Raw genomic sequence first — 24,886 nt, 5'->3', positions numbered from 1 at the left:
TATTAACTAAACTTGATTCAACAAAGCTGGAGCATTCTGGGCACAATTTCGCAGGTGATCCTATGCCAGGGCTGTACTTGTATTTGTAATTTTAATATTAGTTTGTAATCATTTAGGTTATTTAGATATTGAATAATATAAATTATTATTGTAATTTATTCGAAGTGGAAAAAAAATAACATATCAATTCAGCACAGAAATATAGATCGCCATTTTGACAGCTGTCGTTGCGGGAAAATAGACAATATAAAAAAACCGAAGAGAAGAGGCCGAATTTTAATTCATTTTCAGTTATTATCAATTTGTTCCTCTTTTATATTCGTTTACAGAAAATTGTGATTTCGATATTATGATACCCTTATCGACATTACTGATAAATAGTTTAAAAACTAAATGTACGAACTGTTTTCAATTCCAAAGATATGGTATGTTTTGTGTGTTTGTATCATTCATTACATCTGTAATAAAAATTTGGTGGCAACAAACTTCATAGTCACCAAATGAAAATACAATTGGAAATACACTACGACGAGAGCTTGTATATTGTGATGTGATCATACACCATAGCCAACTAAAATCAGTCAACTGGTGGTCAAAGTTGAATTGTGGATAATAGATTTATTTCAGAATCCATTGTACAAACCAGCTTCAGGCAAATTTTGGATTCTGCATGATATTCAATACTATTATAAAGGACTAAAACTTATTATTTTTCTGGTCAGAGTGTCGGAAAGCTATACTATGCTTTTGGTCATACCTAAGCCCTGGCATCATAAAAAATAGGGCTTAATAGGACATAAATAATCGGCGAAATTTTTCTAAGTCCCAAAAAATGCACACCCTTTTGTATGCCCTAACCATTTTTTCTACTGCCTTATCATCATTGTTACAGTATTTTACCTCTCCATCTTTTATTTGCCATTTAACTAGATACTGCTTTCTACTCAATGCCCATTTGTGTTGAGAGTAAACATAGTCCTTATTTTTTAAATTTCAGCGACACGTAAAAGATTTTATCGTAATACAGGCATAATACAAAATGAACAAAATTGGGAAGTAACGCTTGACCATAGAAGGTTAAAAACTCCCAATGGAAAAGTGTTGCTGGTTAACAGTGAACCTTTGGCTCGGGCCATTGCAGCTGAGTGGGATTCTCAAAAAGAATACATAGCACTGCCTGTGATGCATCTGGTAAGTTTAATTCTATGGAATAGTCACATCACGCTATTATCAGTCAGTCAGATGTAATTAGTACAATTAGTATATTGTTGTACAACAATATCATCATGAGTACAAGTAAATATAGGTTAAAAATTGTTGCAGGTACAATTATTATTGCATAAATAAAGTGGCAGACTGGTGCTCAGCAAAAGCCTGTGTACAGGCCACCAGGTCTCCACCCCATCATGATTATGTGTTGCATTTTTTTATTTTTAAAATATCTCTACTATATCAAATTATTTATTTCAGACAGCTCTGTGCAACACTGCCTTGGATAACCCTGGAAAATTGACCTCACATGATATAACAAGTTATTTACTAGACTATCTGCCCACAGACACTCTTCTGTTTCACTCTGATGTAAGTCTTATCTAATATCCTATACCACTTCTTTATTATGCACCATATACCATGGAAAATTTCTTTATAAAAGAAAGTAGATTCAAGCATTGTCAGAGTTGCTTTTAACATGTATGCAGCATATCATTACTATGTATCTGTAAACTAATCTTCTGTATGTACATATAAACAAAAGAACATTTAAAAGTGCATCATAATCCATCCCATACCTGTGTGTTTTTTCTCCCTCATTCCTTGTTTGGTATATATTAAGAATTGCAACTATGTTTAGTCTAGCAAAAATTCTACATGGTCTAAGGTGTGTATTTTTACTTTAGATATTTATGTAGATAGATAAATATACGGCCGTGTGGTTCCTGGCACCAATACTAAAAGAATAGGATCACTCCATCTCTTTCCCATGGATGTCGTAAAAGGCGAGTAAGGGATAGGCTTGCAAACTTGAGATTATTTTTTTTAGGCGATGGGCTAGCAACCTGTCACTTTTTGAATCTCAATTCTATCATTAAGCCAAATAGCTGAACATGGCCTATCAGTCTTTTTAAGACTGTTGGCTCTGTCTAACCCGCAAGGGATATAGACGTGATTATATGTATGTATGTAGATAAATATATTATTTGCTTGTAAATATGTTGTTTGCTAGTTAATGTACATACTTAAAAATTACTGATTTTTGGGCATTTTTTGGTACATTTTGTAATCCATGTAAGCCACGAGAACTGTAAACAACTTTTTTTGCTTCAGGTTGCTAGTTGCAAAATATGTTTAATGAATTACTGTGACTAACTAGCTTTTATTTATAGGAAGAGGAAGAGTTGCGTGTTTTACAAGAGCAAAAATGGGGTCCTATATTAGAATGGTTCCAAGAGAGATTCAATGTGAAACAAGAGGTGTCCCGAGGTCTCACACCACCCCCTGTATCTACCGAGACCCGAGCTGTTCTGGCAAGGCACTTTCTGTCATATAGTTTCCCAGCTATTAATGGTAAATCTATTTTTATATAAAATATTATAGTTTTCATAACATTAACAAGCAGTACTTGTCCAAAACAACAAATGAATTTAATTGAAACTTGGATTTACTGAGGTACTAAATCACAATCAGAAGAGTTGGACACAATTTGGTATCCAATCATGGAAGCATAAAAAATATTATTTTATTAATCTATGCTTTAAACACTTCATCATCAATACTTAAAATATTTTGGATCAGTTGTTGCACATGCACAAACTTCATGTGAAGTAATTTTTACCATTATTTTTTAACAGCTATATACTTTGGGACTGAAGCATTAAAGTCGCCAATATTGATGTTGGCATGTGTGGAACGACGCTTAGATCCAAAAGATGCGGTACTGCTCGCGCGACTGGAAGAAGAATATCAGGTCTGGGTTGTCATATTAAATAACTTGTAGCTGTAGATGTTATTAAACCTAATTTGTATTCTACATCCTAGCTAGGCTAGAAAAAAGGCCGAACTATATTCCTCATGGCGTTAGTTTCGATCACATCCTCACCACTCAGGACAGGAGCCCTGGATGCGCTTTTTGACCATGTTGTGTGATGAGCCAGGTTTTTAAATGAAGGTACCTTCATTTAAAAACCTGGCTCATCTGACTTTCACAACCTCGCTGGGAAACCTAACTCATATTGGAACATTCTGAGAAAAATAGTCCAAATAATAGTTAGGAAAAAATAAGTAAGTACACCTAATTAAAAGTAGGAGAAAAATATATACAGTTTTGCTATACCTATCAACTACATAGTATAAAACAAAGTCGCTATTTTAGTCTGTTTGTCTGTATGCTTAAATCTTTAAAATTACGCAACGGATTTTGATGCGGTTTTTTGTAACAGGTAGAGTGATTCAAGAGGAAGGTTTTTATGTATAATAACATTTATAATTTTGCACCCGTGCGAAGCCAGGGCGGGTCGCTAGTAAATAGTATAACATAAATTTTCCGAAATTTTCCAAAACAAGATATTTTCCGTAACACAGCTCATCCGCTGGGGTCGCGTTCCGTGGGCGCATGAGCTGAACCAAGCAGAGTTGACGGCTCGCGTGGCGGCTTCGCTGTTGGTCGTACAATGCACCGCCGAGCGGCACTCCTCCGCCAAGAAGACGCCGCCTGGGGAATTCGCACCACAATAAACCTAAATTAGATGATTTTTACACGAAAATATAACCAACATTGAAAATTAACTTAAAAAAAGTTGGTTATATTTTCATGGATCGTTATTTTTCAAACTCCAATGGCATAAATAGTCTGTGTCTCGAGATTTATCTCTGTACCATATTTCATCCAAATCAATTATTCTACACATGTATGAGAGTATGAATTCTAAGGTCTTTTGAGCATGATTTTTATTTATACTTTAGTGCCTGTTACTATGTTCATAAGAATGTTTGATGTTGTACATAATCATTGTAAATATATGAAGAATCAAATATATATGAGTTGTATCTAAATCAATTTTTTTTCCGCTGACTATGGCATGATATTTATTGATAGTATATTTTATCAGACTATTTTTATGTTTCGTACATGCCTATCCTGGATGTGAGAAAGTCGCGCAATTATGCCTTAATGTATTTTGGCTTGGAAATTAGGATGCACAGGGTTTGAATTAAAAGATCTTTGAAAATATTATTAAGATTATATACGTTTTTAAAGTAATTCATCCTATAGACAAGCTAAGTGAGCGATGAGAGAATGCAGTGTTATAAACGTATTTTGAAACAAAAACTAGGAAGCCAGATTTAAGTGAGGTCGGAGCGCGCTCCCCAAACAAGAATGAAATGAAAATAGCAAGAATTGAGTCGCGAAGTTGTGCTAAATATAGCTGGGCGGGCGTAGAGCACCGCGCGACCCAGTGAGTGCGCACGCGCCGCGACATTCGCTTTGTTTCGTTTTCGTCTCTAATATTTTTCTAATAACCATTAGAATAATATTTACTACAGTTACATCTTTATTAAATTACACTCCGCCGCGCATTACAATTGAGTTGGATGAAGTGGATTCTGATTTAATAGGACGACCTCAAATGCGCTATATTGAGGCTAATATGCTCTAGATTCGATTATCGCACTTTGTAACTTCGGCTTTATTTTCATGTGCGTAAGTATTTGTTTACCTATAAGTATTTTATTATGACTTACATTATTTTTCCAGTACAAGTGTACCTTATTAATTTGTGTTACCTGATGTGTTTTTACTTATTTATGTATAAAATAAAAGCAGTTTTTTTTCGTCTGAAAACAAGTGGTAATAAATAATTTCTTAATTGCCCAACCAGAAAAGCAGTAAATATTTAATATTAAAGTACAGTAATTTGCAACTATTTCTGAATTAGGTATAACCTGAGTGCAGAGCATATCAAGAACATATATTGTACGTTTATTACGTACAATATATGTTCTTGACATTTGAGGTAGTCAATTTCTTTGAATATATGTTTCAGGTGTAATGAGCGGCGCCGTAGAGCCGGAGACAGGCCGGCCGCGCCCTCTGTCCGGCACGCTGTGGACGTTGTTCTCGTGGCTGCGACGCGACGACGCCGGCTCCTCCGACAGTCTCTCCAGCGCCGGCTCCGACCGCTCCGCCGCCAGCTTCGCCTTCCTCTCGCCCGCGCACTTCCGCCACTCTGCGCCCGTGCCGCGCCCGCCGCCGCCGCCGCCTACAGACTCCTACAAGAAGAGGGTGCACGACCGCAACCTGCGGCGACAACACGATAGAGACCTAACGTTGCATCGCAAGTACGGCTTGTTTAGAGGCGACACCACTATCGGATACGACGTCACAAGCCTGCCTTTGGCGCGGCGATCCGCTCGCAGTAACAGTGATAAACAGGATCGAGAGCGCAGAGCCATCAGTGAATCCTTGCAGCGTCGCACGCCGTACGTCCCTGGAAAACGACGAGCTCCTCTACCGCCCGTTCAAGCTGCGGCTGGTACGTCGGCCACTCTTCCTTATCGACATTCGCGAAAACGACGAGCCCCACAACCTCCAATAAAAATCGAGGAAAAAGCTAAAGAAAACTTTGAAGAAGTTCAAGGAAGGACAGGAATGAATCCTACACCCGGCAATAGTAAACTAACGTTACCTAGTGATGTAACCATAGGTTGTAAATCAGAGAAATACGTTAAAAAGAAACAACACGAGACAACAGAAATAAAATCTAAACCAGAAAAGAGTTTTCTTAAACAAATATTTGAAAATAATAAAAAAAGAAGATCTGCCATTGAAACTACTATGAGGATTCTACCTAGCATTAGCGAATTAGATAAACAAGCGGCGGAGATTATAGAAACGAGTAGATTTAAAGAGCGAGAACAAAACCTAAAAATTTCAAAAATTGACGAACATGGTGAAAGATCAGACATGACTAAAAGACCTCGATGGATTTGTGTAACGTGCTTAAGATGTTTTGATGAATCAATAAATACATGTTCTTTTTGTTTATCGAGTCAGAAACCTATTAATAATTTTGTACAAGAAAAAAATAGAAATGTAGCAAATACTACACAAACATCAAAAAATCTTGAAGATGACGAAAGGCAGCAACTTAAAAAAATGTTAAAGGAGATGAAAGATTCACTACCAAAAAAACAAAAACCAGTTGAAGATATTTTTGCCAGAGATGTACCGGTAATGACAGCATCTTTAGCTGATAAAGGCCCCGTTACTATCTCAGAAACTCCGACACTTTGTGTTAGATCAAAACATCAAGAATTAAATCTATCTGCCGCAGGAGAGCCATCACCTTCAAAAAAGGTTCTAGAAGAATCTAAAAATATACCTAAAAGTGACAATACTAATGAAATTGTTCGAAAAATATTGCTACAAGGTACTGTGAAATCTACTGAAAAGTTAATGAAAAACATAACGAATAATACACCAAAAAATATGATGAGGGACAGATCTGCTGGTTGCAAAATAGATGATAAGACAAATAGAACTGAATGCCTTCACTTATCTGATACTAAACAGATTAGTACACCATTGAAGATTTCGTCGTTGTTGAATCCAGTTTATATTCCAAAACAACTTCCTGTGCAACCTAACACATTTTCTACAAATACCTCAAAAAACGAAGACGATAATGTGGTATCAAAACATACCAAGAATGTTATATTGAATGAGACATCTCAAAATAAAACACATATTGTGCCTTCGACATCCAATATGCTGAATATTATTGGTAAAACTACTGTGTCTACGGAATCCCAAACAAATTCAGCAAATCAAAAATCTATCACGACAAAGGTAGATGAGATAAGTCAACATTCGCGACGCAGAGAATTAATAAATCAACTTGAGAAGTCGATAGCCGAGGGCGACGAACGAGCCGCCGCCGATGCAGCAGCTAAACTGGCTCAGTTGCGGTTGTCGTGTTCAGTGTTATCTTTTACTTCACAAATTTTATCAAATAAAGATAATGCTATTCAACAAACGAAAGAGACGGTAGTTAAAAATGAAAATCAGATATTGAAAGGTCCATCTGCACTGAATATATGTGTTACAAACAGTACAGTGATTCCTGCTTCATCAAAAACCCCGGAAATAAATTCTGTAAGGAAACTTGAACCAAATAACAAACAAGTTGACAAACCTGAAACAAGTAGCTCAAAGTCACCATTAAAAACAGATGCTTCGGCTTCACATTCACAAGTTGTACATGGTAATGGCGCCCACATGGTGTTGTAAGTAAATTTTAAATTATTATTGTTTAGTTTTACAAATTCTAAACTATTAATCATAGCCCAATAGCCCCGTTAAAGACATATCTCATAAACTCCTTGGTGACTTCTATGAGGTTTATGTAGTGAAGATTGTATTTATGAAATATCAATTGATGAAGTTGTAGATGGATGGATGGATGATGAAGAGAATGAAAATAAGCAAATCTGCGGAATATGATAGGATTAACGTCAACTGTTTCGCCTTTTTAACGTGTGCCTTAGAAACTGAAATGTACCGAGAGATTGGTGCAAAGCCGTTATTGTGCCTCTTTATAAAGAAAATGGATCACAGCAAGAATGCAAAAATTTTCGAGGCATAAGTCTTCTTAGCATGATTGGCAAGTTATATGCAAAGATAATGATTAAAAGAGTTGTGAAAGAGACAGACAAGAAGACATGGGATGTGCAAGCGGGATTTAGAATGGGGACAGGATGATCAGGTCTTTTCCTTACGAAACATTATAGAACAATTTTTAGCTAAGAGTCAAAAAGTAAATTGCGTTTTCGTGGTTTTGGAAAAGGCTTATGATAAAATAGTAAGAAGTGTATTATGATCTGTTTTGTCCATGTATGGTTTGAGTAGTGAACTGATCCAGGCGTTGAAATCTCTTTACAAGGATTCCAGCGCTTGCGTCAGAGTGAAAGGCAGCTAGCTAGCTACACAGACTGGTTCGATATCCAGAAAGGTGTTAGACAATTATGTGTAGCGTCACCTGTCTGTTCAATCTATTCTTTTCTATTGTATTCTATGGACAACTGTTTGAATGCTTTGAAAGAAGTTGAATGCGGATTAAGAATGAATGAGTTATTCATAAAGTGCCTCTTGATTGCGATGACCAAGTTTTGCTTGCACCATCCAATGAGTAATTACAGAATATGGTAACATTAATGAATGAAGCATTTGAATGTAATGGTCACCAATGTAGCGGGAGCGATGACTCGGCTCGACCGCCACCAAAGGGAAGATCTTCCGCCAGGCTGGGTGTTACGCCTGGGGAACCGCGGCTCCGACGATGTTGTGTCGGAGGTTGTATATATAGCTCCAATCCGTGGAATCATCGAAATCGCGTCTTAGATTCTTCGCTGCTATTGGTTGAGCGCGTCAATTTCTTCGCGATGATTGACAGTTGTTGTGTGATTTGATGTTGTGACGAGTGGCGTAGAGATGTCGCCACAAGACTAAGATGATGGTTTTTGAAAGGGATGAAAGGGTAACAGTATGTAATATAAGTATAAATGGAGAAAGAGTGCAACAAGTGAATAAATTTGTGAATGACGCATTACATTCCTTTATGAGAAGTAGGAGGGTATCAAAAAATGCCTGATTGGCCGTTCATAATGGTGTTACTTCCTACACTTATGTATGGGAGTGAGAGTTGGGTATGGCAGAAACAAAATGAAAGTAGAGTGAACGCAGTTGAAATGAGAGCTTTAAGAAGTACCTATGTGTGGTGTTAGTTTAAAAGATCGAATTAGAAATGTGGATATACCTAAGAGAAATGTGTGAAGTGAAAAAGGAAGTGGTAACCAAAATTGAAGAGTAGGTATGTTGAGATGGTTTAGACATGTCTAGAGAATGGATGAGGACAGGCTAACGAAAGGAATTTACAGCTGACTGTAAAAGTGGGAGGGCCGACCTCGTCGAACTTTCAAAGACCAAACTTCGAATGTCTTGAAAAAGGGAGATGTTAGAAGTACCCGTAACGGTCGAATATGCATGAAAAGTGTAATGAGTGTGAAGGAAGCGGGAAAGGAAGGATCGTAGCATGTGAAAATCCATAGTCTCTGCCTACCCCAATGGAAAACAGGCGTGTTGGTATGTATGTTATGTAGAGTAAATTACCAAACATAGTGTGTGCCAATTGCTTTTCTTCCTGTGCAGATTCTTTTAGGTGATGGGCTAGCAACCTGTCATTATTAAGACGATAATGTGGTATCAAAACATACCAAGAATGTTATATTGAATGAGACATCTCAAAATAAAACACATATTGTGCCTTCGACATCCAATATGCTGAATATTATTGGTAAAACTACTGTGTCTACGGAATCCCAAACAAATTCAGCAAATCAAAAATCTATCACGACAAAGGTAGATGAGATAAGTCAACATTCGCGACGCAGAGAATTAATAAATCAACTTGAGAAGTCGATAGCCGAGGGCGACGAACGAGCCGCCGCCGATGCAGCAGCTAAACTGGCTCAGTTGCGGTTGTCGTGTTCAGTGTTATCTTTTACTTCACAAATTTTATCAAATAAAGATAATGCTATTCAACAAACGAAAGAGACGGTAGTTAAAAATGAAAATCAGATATTGAAAGGTCCATCTGCACTGAATATATGTGTTACAAACAGTACAGTGATTCCTGCTTCATCAAAAACCCCGGAAATAAATTCTGTAAGGAAACTTGAACCAAATAACAAACAAGTTGACAAACCTGAAACAAGTAGCTCAAAGTCACCATTAAAAACAGATGCTTCGGCTTCACATTCACAAGTTGTACATGGTAATGGCGCCCACATGGTGTTGTAAGTAAATTTTAAATTATTATTGTTTAGTTTTACAAATTCTAAACTATTAATCATAGCCCAATAGCCCCGTTAAAGACATATCTCATAAACTCCTTGGTGACTTCTATGAGGTTTATGTAGTGAAGATTGTATTTATGAAATATCAATTGATGAAGTTGTAGATGGATGGATGGATGATGAAGAGAATGAAAATAAGCAAATCTGCGGAATATGATAGGATTAACGTCAACTGTTTCGCCTTTTTAACGTGTGCCTTAGAAACTGAAATGTACCGAGAGATTGGTGCAAAGCCGTTATTGTGCCTCTTTATAAAGAAAATGGATCACAGCAAGAATGCAAAAATTTTCGAGGCATAAGTCTTCTTAGCATGATTGGCAAGTTATATGCAAAGATAATGATTAAAAGAGTTGTGAAAGAGACAGACAAGAAGACATGGGATGTGCAAGCGGGATTTAGAATGGGGACAGGATGATCAGGTCTTTTCCTTACGAAACATTATAGAACAATTTTTAGCTAAGAGTCAAAAAGTAAATTGCGTTTTCGTGGTTTTGGAAAAGGCTTATGATAAAATAGTAAGAAGTGTATTATGATCTGTTTTGTCCATGTATGGTTTGAGTAGTGAACTGATCCAGGCGTTGAAATCTCTTTACAAGGATTCCAGCGCTTGCGTCAGAGTGAAAGGCAGCTAGCTAGCTACACAGACTGGTTCGATATCCAGAAAGGTGTTAGACAATTATGTGTAGCGTCACCTGTCTGTTCAATCTATTCTTTTCTATTGTATTCTATGGACAACTGTTTGAATGCTTTGAAAGAAGTTGAATGCGGATTAAGAATGAATGAGTTATTCATAAAGTGCCTCTTGATTGCGATGACCAAGTTTTGCTTGCACCATCCAATGAGTAATTACAGAATATGGTAACATTAATGAATGAAGCATTTGAATGTAATGGTCACCAATGTAGCGGGAGCGATGACTCGGCTCGACCGCCACCAAAGGGAAGATCTTCCGCCAGGCTGGGTGTTACGCCTGGGGAACCGCGGCTCCGACGATGTTGTGTCGGAGGTTGTATATATAGCTCCAATCCGTGGAATCATCGAAATCGCGTCTTAGATTCTTCGCTGCTATTGGTTGAGCGCGTCAATTTCTTCGCGATGATTGACAGTTGTTGTGTGATTTGATGTTGTGACGAGTGGCGTAGAGATGTCGCCACAAGACTAAGATGATGGTTTTTGAAAGGGATGAAAGGGTAACAGTATGTAATATAAGTATAAATGGAGAAAGAGTGCAACAAGTGAATAAATTTGTGAATGACGCATTACATTCCTTTATGAGAAGTAGGAGGGTATCAAAAAATGCCTGATTGGCCGTTCATAATGGTGTTACTTCCTACACTTATGTATGGGAGTGAGAGTTGGGTATGGCAGAAACAAAATGAAAGTAGAGTGAACGCAGTTGAAATGAGAGCTTTAAGAAGTACCTATGTGTGGTGTTAGTTTAAAAGATCGAATTAGAAATGTGGATATACCTAAGAGAAATGTGTGAAGTGAAAAAGGAAGTGGTAACCAAAATTGAAGAGTAGGTATGTTGAGATGGTTTAGACATGTCTAGAGAATGGATGAGGACAGGCTAACGAAAGGAATTTACAGCTGACTGTAAAAGTGGGAGGGCCGACCTCGTCGAACTTTCAAAGACCAAACTTCGAATGTCTTGAAAAAGGGAGATGTTAGAAGTACCCGTAACGGTCGAATATGCATGAAAAGTGTAATGAGTGTGAAGGAAGCGGGAAAGGAAGGATCGTAGCATGTGAAAATCCATAGTCTCTGCCTACCCCAATGGAAAACAGGCGTGTTGGTATGTATGTTATGTAGAGTAAATTACCAAACATAGTGTGTGCCAATTGCTTTTCTTCCTGTGCAGATTCTTTTAGGTGATGGGCTAGCAACCTGTCATTATTTGAATCTCGATTATATCACTAACTGGATGGCAGTTGGACGTGATCTTTCCATTGGCTGTTGGCTCTGACTAGTAAGGGATAAAACGTGACATATTTATGTATGTAAGTTTAATGATCTTTCCAGTTTATTACATTATATTTGTAATCTTACGAACTTTATTTCAAGTATATCTGTATGGATCGAAGACAAAAACGCAACACGGGGCCCGCTAAAACTGCAGATTAACCGCAACGCATCGGTGGGCTTGTTGCGCGGCGCGGCGGAGGCGGGGCTGGGTATAGCGCGCGAGCTGCAGCGCTGGATCGTGGGCCGCACACTGTGCCTCGACGACGCCACGCCGCTCGTTACACTAGCAGGCGAAGATCTTGATGCGCCCTTTTATTTGTGCGTTGTGGAATTTGGTGAGAAATATTTTTTTTATATAATTGGGGTGGCCAGTGGCCATCTTGCAATGATGTCTTATTGCAAGATTATTTTTGGGGTGAAATACCTGCGCCAATTCCTAATGACTGCATCATCTTCCTTCGTCTCATCCTGCGCCAAGGCTTCAACTATTTCCATAAAATTAAATAAAATCGGTTTAGTGGTTTTAAAGTAAAAATAAAATCTTTTTTTTCATTATAAGCATGATTTTTGTTCTACAGAATTAAAGGTAGCTAGCCATCGCCTGTTGCCATAGTTGATACAATTATAAGTGCAACCACAAGCTATTGGAATTTGTAGTTTTGACAGCATCCTCAATTTTGCATTTTTCTTTTTCAGATTCTAAGCAAAAAGCGTCTATCAAAGACGGTAGTACAAATTCTACAAGAAAAATAAGTTCGGATATTATAAATACGAAAAATAACGATAGAACCGGTGATGTATACACAGAACTAATGCAGCTAGAGCGGCAGGCTCTCGTGCCTAACGGTGAACTCTTCGAATGTGAAATCTGTATGGAACCCTGCCCAGTAGGCCACGGTGCCGTATTACGTGAATGTGTTCACTCGTTTTGCCGCAACTGCCTCGCCGACATGATACGTCACTGCGAAGAACCAGCAGTATCTTGTCCTGCTATGGGATGTCCGGGAACTTTACATGAACGAGAAATTCGCGCGCTAATTACGCCTGAGGAATACGAGAGATGGCTAGCGAAAGGACTTGCTTTCGCGGAGAGCGGCACACGAAACGCGTTCCACTGTCGAACTCGAGACTGCACAGGGTGGGCTCTTTGTGACGCTGGTGTGCGAAAGTTCCCCTGTCCTGTATGCAAACACATTAACTGTGTGCCTTGTCAGGTAAAATTAACAATGTGGGGCCAATAAAAATATTAAAATTATTGCTTCCAACATGGTAGCAAACAATAACGGCGTGTACTAGCTGTTATATTATTATTTTCTCTTTCTGCGCAATTGTAAAAGCCAATCAAGGGATGGCTGATACACTACGGATTCTTCTTTAAGGCGATATACTAACAACCTTTCACATTAGAATCTCCATTCCATCATAAAACATCAATTTAATGTGGCCTTTCTACCTTAACTTGATTTGATATAATATGTAAAATGTTTTTTCAATACATTTTGATCATAATGAAGGTTAGCATCCACATATAGAAAAGTTCGTTAGCTCATAAGATTTTTCGAAAGCAACCTTACTCCCTCTATCAGTAGGTTGGAAGTACATAAGCAAGTTTTCTCTTTCCAGGCGATACACGAAGGTGACACCTGCGAGAAATATCGATCAAAATTGCAACAAACAGCTAACCAAGTTTCAAATCAAACTGATGAGGTTACTAAGGCTCTTCTGGACTCATTGATTTCACGAGGTGAAGCCTTGGAATGTCCCGAATGTAGTGCAATAATAACTAAAAAATGGGGTTGTGACTGGGTGAAGTGCTCGGCTTGCAAGACAGAGATCTGTTGGGTGACGCGGGGGCGCCGTTGGGGACCCGGCGGCCGCGGCGACACCAGCGCGGGCTGTCGCTGCGGCGTCGAGGGCAAGAGGTGTCACCCGTCTTGCGGATATTGCCATTAGATAATTAAAATATAATCAATTGTGTTTATTATGACAAAAAATGTGATCAATTAATAAATACACCTGAATAAATTTTTGTGTACGTAAAAAACATATATTTTGTTTATTTTATTTCTGCTATGAGGAATAATAATACCTACTTGCAAAACACAAAGATTATGGCCCGCTTGTTTCATAACTCTTCACGAGTTACCTATTATATGTACTTAGGAAACGTAAATACTATAGTGAAAAAGTAAAATGTCCAAAAATTTTGTCTATTTACACAAGCAATGAATCATTAAGAGAAAAAGTACTCATACAACAAGACAATTCTGACATCCGCAACCTAAGCAAGGGAACCTCTAAAACATAGGTATTGGATTGTGATTGTGCAGTTGCCTGAATGTGCAGATTTGCTGACTGCTGACAGACTGAATGAACATTACTCAGATAAGCTATTAGTACGTGCTTAAAAATAGAATACAGGTGTAACCGACAGTGCCGTGTGGTTCCCGGCAACAATAAAAAATAAAAAAGAATAGGACCACTCCTTCTCTTTCACATGGATGTCGTAAAAGGCGACTAAGGGATAGGCTTATAAACTTGGGATAGTTTTTTTAGGCAATGGGCTAGCAATCTGTCACTATTTAAATCATAATTCTATCGTCAAGTCAAAAGCTGAATGTGGCCTATCATTCTTTTCAAGACTGTTGGCTCTGTCGACCTCGCAAGTATGTATGTATACACGGCTGATGTGAGTTTTGAACCTGTTCCTCCTTACGTGTCACGCATTTTAAGAAAGACGCATATGTAGTATAGAAAGTACCTATAGATTTCAAGGTTTTTCATTACATATAACCCTACTAATATATTTTAAAAGTAACTCTATTACGCTTTCAAACCACTTAACCGATTTTGATGAAATTTGGTACAGAGATTTGATGAAATTAGGTAATTTTATTGTGAAAAAAGAGAAAAAGGTATACGGCAAAAGAAGGTTCAGGCAACAGCTAGTAGACTCGTTAATTGTATGTATTCAGGGGTCTATCACAAATGTCTTGATTCTTACTTGTCTTTTTGGTTATCCTTCAGAAAAGAGAATAAGACACATATACACACAACTGAATAAGCCTAAATGAAATAAAATTATAATTTCCATCTTGATCAAGCCAACCTGTTTTCCCTTATGCAAATTAGGTAATTCCCTCAGATCTTCCTTTAGAGACATAAAAATTGTTTTATTGATAATCACATGTGTCACTATGGTCAACACTGGTGTCAGATGTTTCTGGTACACTAAGGCATCTGACATGACTTTACAATTGCCATCCAAAGATGATAGTCGGGGCCACTGGTGAAGTGTGAATTTTACTTGAAATAACAATACTTGTTTAACCTTAAATCTTCTATTTGATGTTCATACTTACACCTAAGCACAATTAATCCAGTGGATTTTAAATATTATTCAGACAATGGAGGCATTCATCACTGATACAATTAAACAAATTAGTAATAAACAGTGTTCATCCTTTTTAAACTTGCTATTCAAAGCATATTTTAAATATGAATACAAGTACATTTGAAGAAACTTAAAACTAGTACCTTCGCATACCAGGTGGACCACGTCCTCCTGGGCCACCACGACCCATGCCTGGTGGGGCCCCCATCATACCAGGTGGTGGGCCACCCATCATAGGACCTCCCCGCATTTGTGGTGGTGCTGATAGGTGACCCCGAGAACCCGGGGCCATATGTTGTTGGGATGGCCCACCAACACCTCTGGCAGGCCCTTGCAAACCCGGAGGTGCTCCACCTGGACCAGAACCACGACCCGCAGCTCGTCCACCTCCTGGCCCACCCATTGCTCCAGGAAGTGGCACACGAGGCAAGCCTTCTTCTGGAGGAGGTGGACCTTCGATTGTTAGGGATACAATATTTTCTCCACGTAATAGAACAAATCCTAACGTTCTTTTTTCTTCTCTATCAACAGTTTTACTATTCTTGGACTTAATTTTTCTAAATTCTTCACAATCTCCCAAAATTAAATTCATATGTTTGTCAAAAGCCTTGAAAGTACCAATGAACGTCCGAGAGTCCTGCAGTATAACCCGCACTCGGTAATTTAAATGCTGTTGCATTTTATTATTCTTGCCAATCGTCTGAAACAAAATAAAAATAACTATATCACTAAACCATTTTAGAAACAAAGTATAATTGAAAACACTAAACATAAAACCGGCTTTTGGGGCGTCTGCAACAAAATACATGTTATCTGATTTCATTAAAAGATCATTCTTTAAATAATAAGAAGGGGATTTTCTAGAATACTGATGGGCGTGTTATCAAAATATAGATTATATTATATAATTAGATATTGTTTTAAATGTTGTATGTAATTTGATAAGAATTTAATGAGCATTTTACCATCGATTTGCCGGCTTCGTAAATATAATAAGGATAATAATATAAATGTATATTTTCAGAATAAATGTCACAGTATAAGATAAAAAAAATTACATACCATTTTGGGATTTGATTGTCTTGATAATCACTGATATAAACACAGAAAAAACAATCCTTATACTTCCCGGTTGTAAGAAGACAAGCTATTTGAAATTGAAAACAAACATGGTGGCAGTGGCAGGCGAAGCACTTGATTGATTCGATTTTGACATTGACATTTGCATTTGACAATTAATTATTATGGCTTCTACTCACTTTACAATTTGTTGCTGCGACATCACATACGTTGCAAGTTAGACTTCGTGATAGCAAAGCAACTCAAGACAATATTTCTTAAACTAAATAGAGACTGATATACGTCCTACTCTTTTTAACATTTCTGATTACCGAAAGTAAATTATATATCTGATCACATAGATTTGATCCTTAAAGAGCAGCTATGAAGAACAAAAATGAATTCACAAGATTTTTAAAGCTATTTAGGGTTTGTACACACCGATTACAGATAAATCCAAAAAAAGACGTATAAGCTTAGACTGGACACATCACACACACCGTTCAAGTGACCTGTCACGTGTCTCGTTTTTTTATTGATCTGAATGATCTACTGAAGTCACAATATTAGTGCTTATTTGGTCCGAGATTTCATCACTGCTATTAGTTTCACATGGTTTCACACTGTTTCTCCCTCAGACTTAGTATCTTATAACTCTTCGTCCTAGATGTTATTGCTTATATCATCGCCAAAATGGAAATAAATAATAAGATCATATTGTGATAAACGTACACTGGAGCACTATTCTCCTTTAAATGATAAATAAATATTTTCTTGCCGCTTTTGTAATATTCTTCATGTAGTATATATACATACATACGCTCTAAAATTCGTACTATCTTTGTCAGTTAAAAGTTAGTTTTATAAACGCTCACACCAATAGGTATCAGCGCACCAAAATAGCAAAAATCAATAGGGTAGGTACTTGGAGGTCATTTTTAGATTTCCAGTTACTGAGGTTAGTAAAGTCAGGACTTTGACCATTCATATCAATATTCTAAATGCGAACGTAAAGGTACGTAATTTTAACCTACCTTAGTAGTTTAAAATTACGGAAAATGATTTTTATTTGTGCAAAGTTGTACATACGAAAATGATTTAGTACGAGAAAGTTAGTTTAGTAAGTTCCAGTTTAATTATGTTGGTAGATAAACTATTTAAAAATAAAAACTAGGTACGAAATAAGTATAAATAATACTTATCTATACTAATATTATATAGTTTGTTTGTTTGAACGCGCTAATCTCAGGAACTACTAGTTCGAATTTAAAAATTCTTTTTGCGTTGAATAGAGCATTTATCGAGGAAGGCTTTAGGCTACATAGCATCACGATGCAACTATAAGGTGCAAAAAAAAATAATGGAAAATGTGAAAAAAAAACTTGAAAAATTATTCATCCTTGAGGGTTTCAATGATGCCCAAAATAATCGATACTAATATTATAAAACTGTATCGTTCCACAATCAAGTTTCCTTGTCAAAACGCCCGCCCTATGAAAAGCCAGGCACTGAATTGGCCGCAACATCGTTAGTGATCTGAACTCTGCCCCCACGCCTTACCTACGTGACCGCTCGCCACCCAAAACGATTGCCTGCGACATTGGGATATCGCGGAGCACTTCCCTGATATGACCTCAGAACCTTTTCAGTGTCGCTACGACCAACCTATGACGCTAAGGCACTTATCAACTGTGTACCCCTTCGATAAGCACTCGCACGACCACTAGCAGATAGGTGAAAGGCTTCACTTCCAAGATGCCATCCTGAAGCCCCCAGAGAGCACTATTGCTACTCCATTCTCCTTTCCATAAGACCGGTATTTGTTGCCTTTCCATCAGGTCTCTTGAAAGAACGCCACGGCTACCTTCCGCCTGGAAAGCACTTCGTCAAGTTGTGTCGCACGTCCGGTGAGCGTGCCAATGTTCCACGACGCGAGCCGGAGGTTGTGGATCGGGGCTTGCTTCGTTAGCCGCCCTTGGCACGGTAGCCGAGCACATCCATTTGCACAGGAGCCGGGCAATACTCCTGCGCGCCGTTTAGCGACGTAGGTACTCTTTCTCTGGATATTGCAATGTAGGATGACGTCAAACCTTTGCTTTTGTTGCAAGTTGATGAAAGTACTTATTCCCTTAGTCACCTTTTATGACACCCATGGGAAAAAGATGGAGTGTCGGGAATAATACAGCACATCCTACCTACAGAACAAAAAACCTACGGAAAACCATCAGAAAACGATGTGGAAGTAGGTACCTACTTACTTAGGTACCTATCTAATTAATTACCTATCATCCGTCCATCTAAACCAATTGCATATAAATAGATGCGTATAAACGTGTTTATCAAAAATTATTCAAACATATACATAGGTAGGGACAAAATATGATCTAAATGATATAAAAAAGATAAGAGCCATAACGAATTAATGGAGGTGAGGTAGGTGGTGGCGCGGGGACGATGGTACGCCGCGGCCCAACGACGCGCGGGTCAGTTGCGGTCGCGTTGAGGAAGGTTGAATCGGGCGCACGAGCCGCTTGGCCTCACCACTGCGGTTTCGAACGTTCGGTGACCGTGCAGCGCGTGTCGACGTTGCGTCCCCCTCACCACTTGCCCCTTTCATACCCGTGCAACCTATCCCCTCCGCTCCGCCCCCACCTCATAAACGACTACAATACATATCTTATGTAGACTTTACAATATACCTATCATGTTTATTTATTATTTTTATGTTAGTAATATAATAAGTAAAAAAAAATGAAACTATGATTGCTTAGAAAGTAAAAGAGGATGTTGAATAAAGATATTATAGGTAACTCTGTACACTTGGTGAATAACACAGCATACGTCTGTGTGCGACAATTGAAGTGAGTTCTTAGTCATTTCTTTAGCATCGCCTTGTTAAATTTCTGTTTTTCACGTTCCTGTGGGAATTTCGACAACAAAGTCTGTTACTCCTCAAGATTTATATCTCTGTGCCGTTTCATCAAAATCGGTTTTTGATTCTATTTATTACCTGAAAAATTAATCATTTATGTTTTTAAAAGCTTTTATTTTACTTCCACTGTATGTTTTTAAGTACATACATAGATATCTTCAACTGACCAAGCTGAAATTTTGTATGCACGTTTAGTTTGGATGACATTTAACGCACGGACGCACGCACTTCTGTAATATGGGTGTCAAATGAAAAGCCTTAAGAGTAGGTAACTCGAAAAATTACGTGACGTCATTCTGAATTCAATATGGCACGCCATGCGAGATGGCGGAATAGTTACTTAGTCAGCGATAACTAAAACGAAAAAAATAATTTAAAAGCAAAAAAAAAAGCATGAAGAGAATATACTGAGAAGGTTATAAGAGTCGTATGTTATCGAGAATCACAAATAATTAAACAGGTACAATATGTACCATACAACAGTCACCAAAGTTTAGCAGGCATTATTATTGTCATGGTGCTATGTCATTATCCTCATGGTGTAAGTTCCTGGTGGTGTAAATTACTAAAAGGGCCCCGGGAGGCCTAATCAAAGGATCCTCGGTACGGGTAAGTCAGGTTTTTACGTGAAGTGGCTCTCTCTCTGGCCTCCGTAAGGAAATCTTACCTCATTGTTACACGTCCAGTCGTCCAGTTACCTGAATGTTATCAGTTATAAGTTATGTACTACGATTTCCCTTGTCGTCATGACATCTATAAATAGATATGTATTAATTCAAGGTAGAGCATTTATTTGTAAACACATGGTACCTATAAGGATACTTAAAAAATATTATTATCTTGAAATGAAACTAGTAACAGTGTTTAGGATACGTATTTGTTCGTTTCATACAGGTACAATTTTAAGAACAGGGTTTAATCCCTCTTAGCTAATATTATAAATGCGAAAGTAACTCTGTCTATCTGTTACACCTAAGCTAATGAACTGATTATGATGAAATTCGGTACAGAGATAAAGTTGATGCTGTGGAAAACATTTTCCACTTTTATGGCGAAAAAAGAGACCATGCAAACGAAGTCGTGGGCAAAAGCTAGTTTTATTAAACTTTTATTGCCCACTCGACGTTAAACAAAAACATATCAATATATTTCTAGTTATCAACCAACAGAAAGGAGGGACTAAAATTTGAGGTCACTATAGGTTACGGTTGCGATGAACACACCAACCTTCCTAACATTCTATCATATTTAATGGTAGGTTGGCCTAGACAGTGTGAACTGTGTAGACAGATTCAGAAGCGGTGCGGGAAATGCGAGGTGTAGCGGGGGAGGAAGTCCGAAGCCACGCACGCGTACTAATGTCGAGAGTTCACACGCGCGTCGAAACCGTGGTAGGCCTCCACGTGTATCGTTTCCCCTGTTTCGCTGCCCCTCCCCGCACTCCCCACCCGCCAGGCTCGGCTCGTTCGCTCACTCACTGCATTACCGCGATGATACGGAGATAGCACTATATGACAATGTGAGTAAGTAGGTAATATCTAGGTAAGAAAACGCTAATAAGTTATGAGAATAATAATATGCGACATCATAAACAAAATGTTTTCACAAATAACAACATACATACATATAGTCACGTCTATATCCCTTACGGGGTAGACAGAGCCAATAGTCCCGAAAAAACTGAATGGCCAGGCCACGTTCAGCTGCTCGGCTTAATGATGGAATTGAGATCTAAATAGTGAGAGGTTGCTAGCCTATCGCCTAAAAAAAAGGATCGCAATTTTATGAGCCTATCCCTTAGTCGCCTTTTACGACATCCATGCGAAAGAGATGGAGTGGTCCTATTCAAAAAGTTGTTACAAAGGTAGGTTCTTATCGTATGTAGGAACCTACCTTTAAACTATCTAGGTACCTACTATTTATAACCTGGGCAGTACCTAAATACATCAATTACCTAGCTTCAAGTAGGTAGGTGTTGAGATGAGCGTTCTGTGCTGTTCCCTAAGGGGACGCTAGCCTCAAGAAGGTTAAGTGCTTAGGTAAGTAGTTTAGCTTTAACTTTTTGACAAATAAAACTATACATATGTGTAGGTACAACTTTAATTTATTGAAATGTAAAATGACGTGAAAAAATGCCTGCGAATACGATTTCCTGAATAGAACATTGATTTTGTTTTGAAATTTTAATTTTGATTTTTTCGACACTAATAAAGTACCTAACTAAGTAGGTACTCTCATTTTGAAATTTTTGGGTCTCAATCTAGTTCAGAATGTTGAATGTGTTAAAGAATAAGTTTTTAGATAGTAACCTGATGTGCTGCTGTCCCCCATAACGATGGGGTACATTGAGCATTAACCGTGCAATGAAAGGACACCAACACCATTTGGAACGCCAAAGCGCTTCATACAGTTACACACCTACATAGGTACCTATCTACTTACCCAACAGAAACACTTATTTTCTCCCACAACGTAGGTGTTGAAAGGTGTCGCGTTGTTGGTTGTGTGCACTGATTACCCCCAATTTGTTTGCGCCCGGCTGTGGTGCGTGAAATTTATTTTATTTAATAGGTAGGAAATTAGAAACCTCTGTTACATAGGTATTTTGTTGCTGTCCTGCGTAAGATTCAGTAGGGGTAATAAACTTTTCCCACAGTTGCCATAAAACATATCGTAACTAAATAAAATAAACCATTTTGTATCTACCAAAAGAGTGTCAAATATTGAAATATTGGGGTCAGTTAATCTGGCGTCGACTGGTACTGCCTTATATAACTTACATATTTGATTTTAATGTTTGATAGGTAGGTAGGTAGGTACTTATTTAAATAATCGGAAATAAATACCTATCACTAAATTCAACTTTATCGATAATACCTAGTTACCTAAATGACAAGTGTAACAGTAGGTAAGTTGTTAGATACCTACTTACGTAAATTACTACCTCATAACTATTAAAAATTTTGAATATTTTTATTTAATCGAGTTACCTAGCTAGTTTAGAAGGTACTAAAGGACTAAAACCATGTTTGATCGTAGGTATCAAGTTAGTTTTAGACATGATAGTTTGGTCTCGCAAGAATTCCATCGTCGTCGTCACCGTCGCTCGACTCTAGTTCACGACGTCGCGCGCCGACTAGCCGCGCCACCCGCCGCCTCCGCTCCCGCACCCGTTGTGTGTTGTGTCGCATTCAGCCTCGGGCCGCCGCGGGTTGAGCGCGCGTCTGTTTTGTTATATCACAAGCACCGTGCGCAACCTACACCAACACTAAAGCCATTAGACCTACATTGCTTGAGAAAGTGATCAATCATTATCATCGCGGAACATGATAGGTAAGCAGACAAATATTTTATTGCTTCATACTCAGTATTAATAGACAAATTTGGAATGTTATTCTTACTTATTATGCCAAATTTTTTAAATAAATGAAAAATCGGGCTCTGTCTACTCCGTAAGGTTTATAAACGTGATTATATGAATGAATGAATAAAAATTGCCGCATAATAAAGGTTTGGATGTTGAAAATTATAATTTTATTAAAATAAGATGTTTTTATATAAAATAAATAAGCTCGATCGAACAAGAAAAATCTAAATTGTTTTAATGATGCCAACTATTAGTAACAAATCTTTTAAATAAATATTCGGAATATTTATGTGAATATTCACAATCTTTTAGGTTAAAAGGTTTGGGTGTGGTGGCAGGAGAGAGGGGTTCTTATTAGAGCGCGGACTTCGGGGTCGGCGGCCCAAAACACGTGGAGGCCTATACCGCGGTGTCGATACGTCGGAACCGCGGTATGGGCCTCCACGTGCGCTCAGAGGACATTCACTCTTCGGCATTCCGCTCCCCCTTCCCGCTCAAACCCCTTTGTTTGGTCGTAGTGTAGTGCATCCTGATATTCCTGATCGCTGCATACACACTGTATTGTGCCATACAAATAATTGAGAACGGTCGTTGCGACGCGGCGCTCCGTCAGTGTTATATCATATATAACTATTAATAATTTTAATAATGGAGCCTGTTTCTACATTTACCTCGTATCATCCTGCAGGTGAAGAAGAACGTGTTCATCAATGCGGTGAGTGTGGCTTGACGCTCTCCACCCGAAGTGCACTGACAGCTCACGCGCGATCTCATCGAGTTTCTGCTGATGCTCATCGTTGTGATGTTTGTCACAAGACCTTTGCTGTGCCTGCAAGACTAGTTCGCCATTATCGAACACACACTGGTGAACGACCGTTCGAGTGTGAGTACTGTCACAAAATGTTTAGTGTCAAAGAAAATCTTCAAGTTCACCGCCGTATTCATACTAAAGAGAGGCCTTACCGCTGCAATGTATGCGATGCAGCCTTCGAGCATTCGGGAAAGCTTCACCGTCATGCTCGAATCCATACTGGTGAGCGGCCACATGCTTGCCCACATTGTGATAAAACATTTATACAGTCTGGTCAACTGGTTATTCATCTGCGAACACACACTGGAGAGAAACCTTATCGCTGTCCTGCTCCTGGATGTGGCAAAGGATTTACCTGCTCAAAGCAATTAAAAGTGCACTCGCGTACCCACACAGGTGAACGGCCTTACACTTGTGATATTTGTCTTCGAGATTTCGGTTATAACCATGTTTTAAAATTACATCGTTTTCAACATTATGGTGAGCGTTGTTATCGTTGTACTGTATGCGATGGTACATTTAACACTAAAAAGCAAATGGAGGCACATATATACAAAGAGCACGGTGCTGAAACTCCACGCACACAAACTTTGCAGTCTTCAGTACCACTAGTAGTAAATGGTAACGTCATGTGCGATTTAGTTGAAGCTGCTCTTCAACAATTGCCACCAACCCCGCCTAGTTCTCCTCCATCACCGCAATGCCAGAGTACGCAGGTTGTGCCTGTCGCTCCTTCGTCATCTTTATCACATGTACCTTTACCAAGTCAAGTAACTCCTTTACAGTATACCACAGTACATTCAACGTTACCACCACGGAAGCGTAAATTTATTCCTCAGCCGGAACCGGCCCCTGTGCCGGTAGTACGACACACTTCTGTTATTCAATTTGCACCTGCTGTGGTTGATGCTTCCTAGTTAGTTTTAAGACTTATGTTATAATAATATTAAGTATTTAAATGAAGTGCTTTGTGCTTTATGAACTGTTGATGATGTGCAAGAATTGTAGCCTCAGTAGTGTAGCGTAATTTTATTTCTGTTTTCTTTTTTGATTAAAGACGATTGCGTGTAGAAATATAAGTACTATTATGATACATACCTGTCTAAAAAATAAGAATTAAAAGACTTCGTATAAGTGCATTTGTGCCGTGTTAATATAACTTTTATATTCATCTACAATAATGTATTTTTTTCCTATTAAATGATACAATGAATGATCGATTTTTTTTTAAAGTCTACATTTGACCTACCAACTTACCTACTACAGTGATTTGATTCACAATTTTGATATGTAATTTTATCGAATTAGGTATTACACAATAGGTAACACATTTTTAGCAATACCTACCTAACTCTCGAAACAGAATCTACACTTTGTTAGGTACCGCTTCTATGATTGCGTTCGCAACCTTTGCAGGGGAGCCGTATTGAATCGATCATGGTTACA

At 38.3% G+C, this 24,886-nt stretch overlaps 4 protein-coding genes across 4 annotated transcripts; 3 read left to right on the top strand and 1 right to left on the bottom strand.

The window, feature by feature from the left end:
• Positions 1 to 220: 220 nt before the first annotated feature.
• On the top strand, positions 221 to 4,050 carry LOC106129021 (ATP synthase mitochondrial F1 complex assembly factor 2). Its single transcript, XM_013327449.2, has 6 exons — positions 221 to 425; positions 998 to 1,191; positions 1,471 to 1,581; positions 2,385 to 2,565; positions 2,850 to 2,965; positions 3,580 to 4,050. Exons 1-6 carry the CDS (start codon positions 350 to 352, stop codon positions 3,730 to 3,732), a joined length of 831 nt encoding a protein of 276 aa, XP_013182903.2. The 5' UTR covers positions 221 to 349; the 3' UTR covers positions 3,733 to 4,050.
• Positions 4,051 to 4,195: 145 nt separating this feature from the next.
• LOC106129020 (uncharacterized) lies at positions 4,196 to 13,908 on the top strand. Its single transcript, XM_060954381.1, has 5 exons — positions 4,196 to 7,286; positions 9,246 to 9,852; positions 11,977 to 12,212; positions 12,574 to 13,091; positions 13,501 to 13,908. Exons 1-5 carry the CDS (start codon positions 5,048 to 5,050, stop codon positions 13,828 to 13,830), a joined length of 3,930 nt encoding a protein of 1,309 aa, XP_060810364.1. The 5' UTR covers positions 4,196 to 5,047; the 3' UTR covers positions 13,831 to 13,908.
• Positions 13,909 to 14,071: 163 nt separating this feature from the next.
• On the bottom strand, positions 14,072 to 16,470 carry LOC106143658 (small nuclear ribonucleoprotein-associated protein B). The gene is made up of 2 exons (XM_013345791.2): positions 16,334 to 16,470; positions 14,072 to 15,971 (listed from the first exon to the last, which is right to left on the bottom strand). The coding sequence occupies exons 1-2, from the start codon at positions 16,334 to 16,336 to the stop codon at positions 15,408 to 15,410; spliced, it is 567 nt and encodes a 188-aa protein (XP_013201245.1). The 5' UTR covers positions 16,337 to 16,470; the 3' UTR covers positions 14,072 to 15,407.
• Positions 16,471 to 22,312: 5,842 nt separating this feature from the next.
• Positions 22,313 to 24,617, top strand: LOC106143637 (Krueppel homolog 1). Its single transcript, XM_013345767.2, has 2 exons — positions 22,313 to 22,595; positions 23,318 to 24,617. Exons 1-2 carry the CDS (start codon positions 22,589 to 22,591, stop codon positions 24,355 to 24,357), a joined length of 1,047 nt encoding a protein of 348 aa, XP_013201221.2. The 5' UTR covers positions 22,313 to 22,588; the 3' UTR covers positions 24,358 to 24,617.
• Positions 24,618 to 24,886: the final 269 nt, after the last annotated feature.

The sequence above is a fragment of the Amyelois transitella genome, chromosome 2 (assembly GCF_032362555.1).
Source record: "Amyelois transitella isolate CPQ chromosome 2, ilAmyTran1.1, whole genome shotgun sequence".
Lineage (NCBI taxonomy): Eukaryota > Metazoa > Arthropoda > Insecta > Lepidoptera > Pyralidae > Amyelois > Amyelois transitella.
This window is presented reverse-complemented; position numbering and strand designations above follow the sequence as displayed.